Genomic DNA, 3,065 nt, shown 5'->3' on the forward strand with positions numbered 1-3,065 from the left:
TAATTTTACTCGTCTTAATTCAAAGCATGATCTTACTGGTAGCTGATCATTTTTACTTGTATCTCCCGAACTATCCTTAATCAGTGCGGAAACATTTCTGAGAATATACTGTCGGTTATCTACTCAAAATATATGTAGAGGTTTAAATCAGGTGTTTAAAATCAGTCTGGTGGCTGCATGAACAGACTTTGGGGAGAGCTGATGATACTATAGCAGGAAGCATCCCCTTTGACCTCCTCGATTTTGGAGGCTTTTTTTGTTAAAGACCCTACTACAAGTTAGTCCTTAAAGGTATGCTTTGTAGGAATTTCTCCCATCTAGCGGTGAAATTGTATTTTGCATTTAAACGAATAGTGCTCTCTAGCGCCTTGCTTTTTGCAACTGCGTGTTGCAAATGCAGTAGCCGTTATGTGCCAAGAAGCTATGACAACATGTCTTCCAATAGCACATCATCGAGTTTAACTATACATGTTCTACTGTTATGCTGCCTATATAATGATTTACACAGCCAAGCAATACAAAAAAGCTTGTAATTTAGACCGTAACTTTGACTTACCTGTCGAGAAGAAAGCAGGCAACGTCAGCGTCCCTTTCAAAGTCTTTCTCCTTCATTAGCTCTTTCCACCTGGGAAAAGCTATCCCGATATTTATTTACATCCCGATAAATTACATTTTTGCTTTTTGGCCACGAGGATTCCTTCTCCTGCATAACTATGATCCAGCATTATATTGTACTGTGCAGTGCAGCCTTTCAAATGTGCCGGGGCAGTGTCAACGCCTCCCATATGGTCTAGCGGTTAGGATTCCTGGTTTTCACCCAGGCGGCCTAGGTTCGACTCCCGGTATGGGAAGACAATTTTTTTTATATTGCCAATAAAATTCAAGTTATTCAAATTCATCAATAATCATTTTTAGTTATTCATAGTCTTAGGCTACGGTCACACTGCAGGGCTTAATGCTCAATTCCGATTTTTTGAAAAAATTAGATTTTTTTCCAAGGCCGTTCACATTTCCAATTAAATGCGACCTTTTGTGATCTCCTGTGTGAACGTGAACCTCGTGAAATGACCCAGAATTGACCCGCATGCGCAGAAGAGTACTCAACGGTCAACGACGTCACTTGTTGTTTGCGGAAGTAGTTACACATGGATGTCGACAGTGTCTGCCTTATTAAAGTTATTTTCACAACGGAGCCAGCACAATTTCAATCTTCTTGTTTTAAGGAGAAAAATAAAAAGGAGGAGAGCAAGGTTTTTGGCCATGGCGTTTTGTGGAGCAGTGGTAGCAACATCGGTACAGAGAAACGTGTGGGTTCGGAGTCGCAGCCAGGAGTGGTGGGATACTGATGTGAGTGGCTTCACTAATACAGAATTCATCAGTAACTTCCGAATGTCCAGATCCACTTTCGATTATGTTTGTGAGCGCCTTCGATTTACTCTGTCACGGGAAGAGACATGTCTGCGGCAGCCCATAACAGTGCAGAAACGCGTTGGAGTTGGAGTGTATTGGCTAGCAACAGGTGTGTGCTATCGTACAATAGCTAACTTGTTCGGCATAGCCAAGTCTACGGTCTGCTCCATTGTACACGAGTTCTGCGAAGCAGTTCGCCGTGTCCTCATGCCCCATTACATAAAACTGTCCAAAGGGGATGACCTCCAAGAGGTCATTGAAGGCTTCCGCCAGAGATGGGGTTTCCCGCAGTGTGGAGGAGCTGTTGATGGGAGTCATATCCCCATCATTGCTCCAGAGGATAACCACGCAGAGCATTTCAACCGTAAAGGGTGGCACTCGGTTCTGCTCCAGGGTGTCGTGGATCATCGGTTTTGGTAAGAAATATAGATATTGTTATTATAATAGTTTAAATGTACTGTACTTGCCTCACTTTCTTTTGGTACAACCATACATCTGCAATAATATTATCCTTGAAAGTACATAAATTCTACCATGGCATATTCAGTAATTTAACACTGTCTTCCAACAGCTTCACCAACATCTATGCTGGATGGCCAGGGAGTGTTCATGATGCGAGGGTACTCCGGAATTCCCATGTGTACTCACTCGCAGAGAGAGGGGAGCTTTTTCCACCAGTGAGTAATCTAGTACTAGTGATTTATAACGTATAGAATCTGTCTTTAATTATTTAGATTTTTTTGTGCTTTTAAATCTTAAGGACACTGAGGAGATAATGGGCGTTCAAGTGCCAATCATGCTGCTCGGTGACCCGGCTTATCCCCTTCGAAGCTGGCTGTTAAAAGGATACTGTGACACAGGGACCCTGACAGTTGAGCAGAAGTACTTCAATGAGCGCCACAGCAGAGCCAGGATGACTGTGGAGTGCGCATTCGGCCGACTGAAGGGCCGGTGGAGGTGCCTTGCTAAACGGCTGGATGTGGACGTTTCCCTTGTCCCCACCATAATCAGTGCATGTTGCACACTCCACAACGTGTGTGAAATGCACGGGGAGAGTTATGAAGAGGCTGGTGGAACTGTTCCTCATGTTGAGAGATGGGCTGAAGGAGGGGGATTTGTAGATGTGCAGCCAGCAAGAGTCAGAGAAGCACTGACTCAGCTTTTTGTTAGCCAACGTTGAGCCACAAACTGGGCTGTCACAATAATTACTATATCGTTCAACATTCGTACTTTTTGACCTCAATATTTATCTGTACATATATTTGCATTTTTTTGACACATTTTTCTAATGTAATACTATATTTTTTAACCTGCGTAGGTTGCGTTTAATCATAGTTTATGTTTATAGTGGGATATTTTAAGTGTTTAAGTACTTTTCAGCTTTACTGTCATTTTTTGGCTTTAGAGTTAGTCTCTGTGTCATTACAAGGTCTTCAATATCATTTATCGCAATATTTTAATGGCTCAATATATTGAATTCTGTTATCTTGACAGGCCTAACCACAAATTAGTTATTTGTTTTGTTTTGTGCTGCTTTGCTGAATTGTTACCATAGCTGCAATAAGTTTATAAATAACATTTTCAATACTGTTATTGCTGTTTCCTTTTTATTAAGAGAAAATAGTGTGGCTATAATAGTGCAAATTTTACCCACG

The 3,065-nt window shown here is 41.7% G+C and overlaps 1 protein-coding gene across 1 annotated transcript; it reads left to right on the forward strand.

Moving 5' to 3' along the window:
* Positions 1-1,260: 1,260 nt before the first annotated feature.
* Positions 1,261-2,590, forward strand: LOC311289791 (uncharacterized protein; the record flags this gene model as incomplete). Its single annotated transcript, XM_084408035.1, has 3 exons — positions 1,261-1,826; positions 1,982-2,087; positions 2,171-2,590. The coding sequence occupies 3 exons, from the start codon at positions 1,261-1,263 to the stop codon at positions 2,588-2,590; spliced, it is 1,092 nt and encodes a 363-aa protein (XP_084264161.1).
* Positions 2,591-3,065: the final 475 nt, after the last annotated feature.

This window comes from Rutilus rutilus (genome assembly GCF_951802725.1).
Source record: "Rutilus rutilus genome assembly, chromosome: 4".
Lineage (NCBI taxonomy): Eukaryota > Metazoa > Chordata > Actinopteri > Cypriniformes > Leuciscidae > Rutilus > Rutilus rutilus.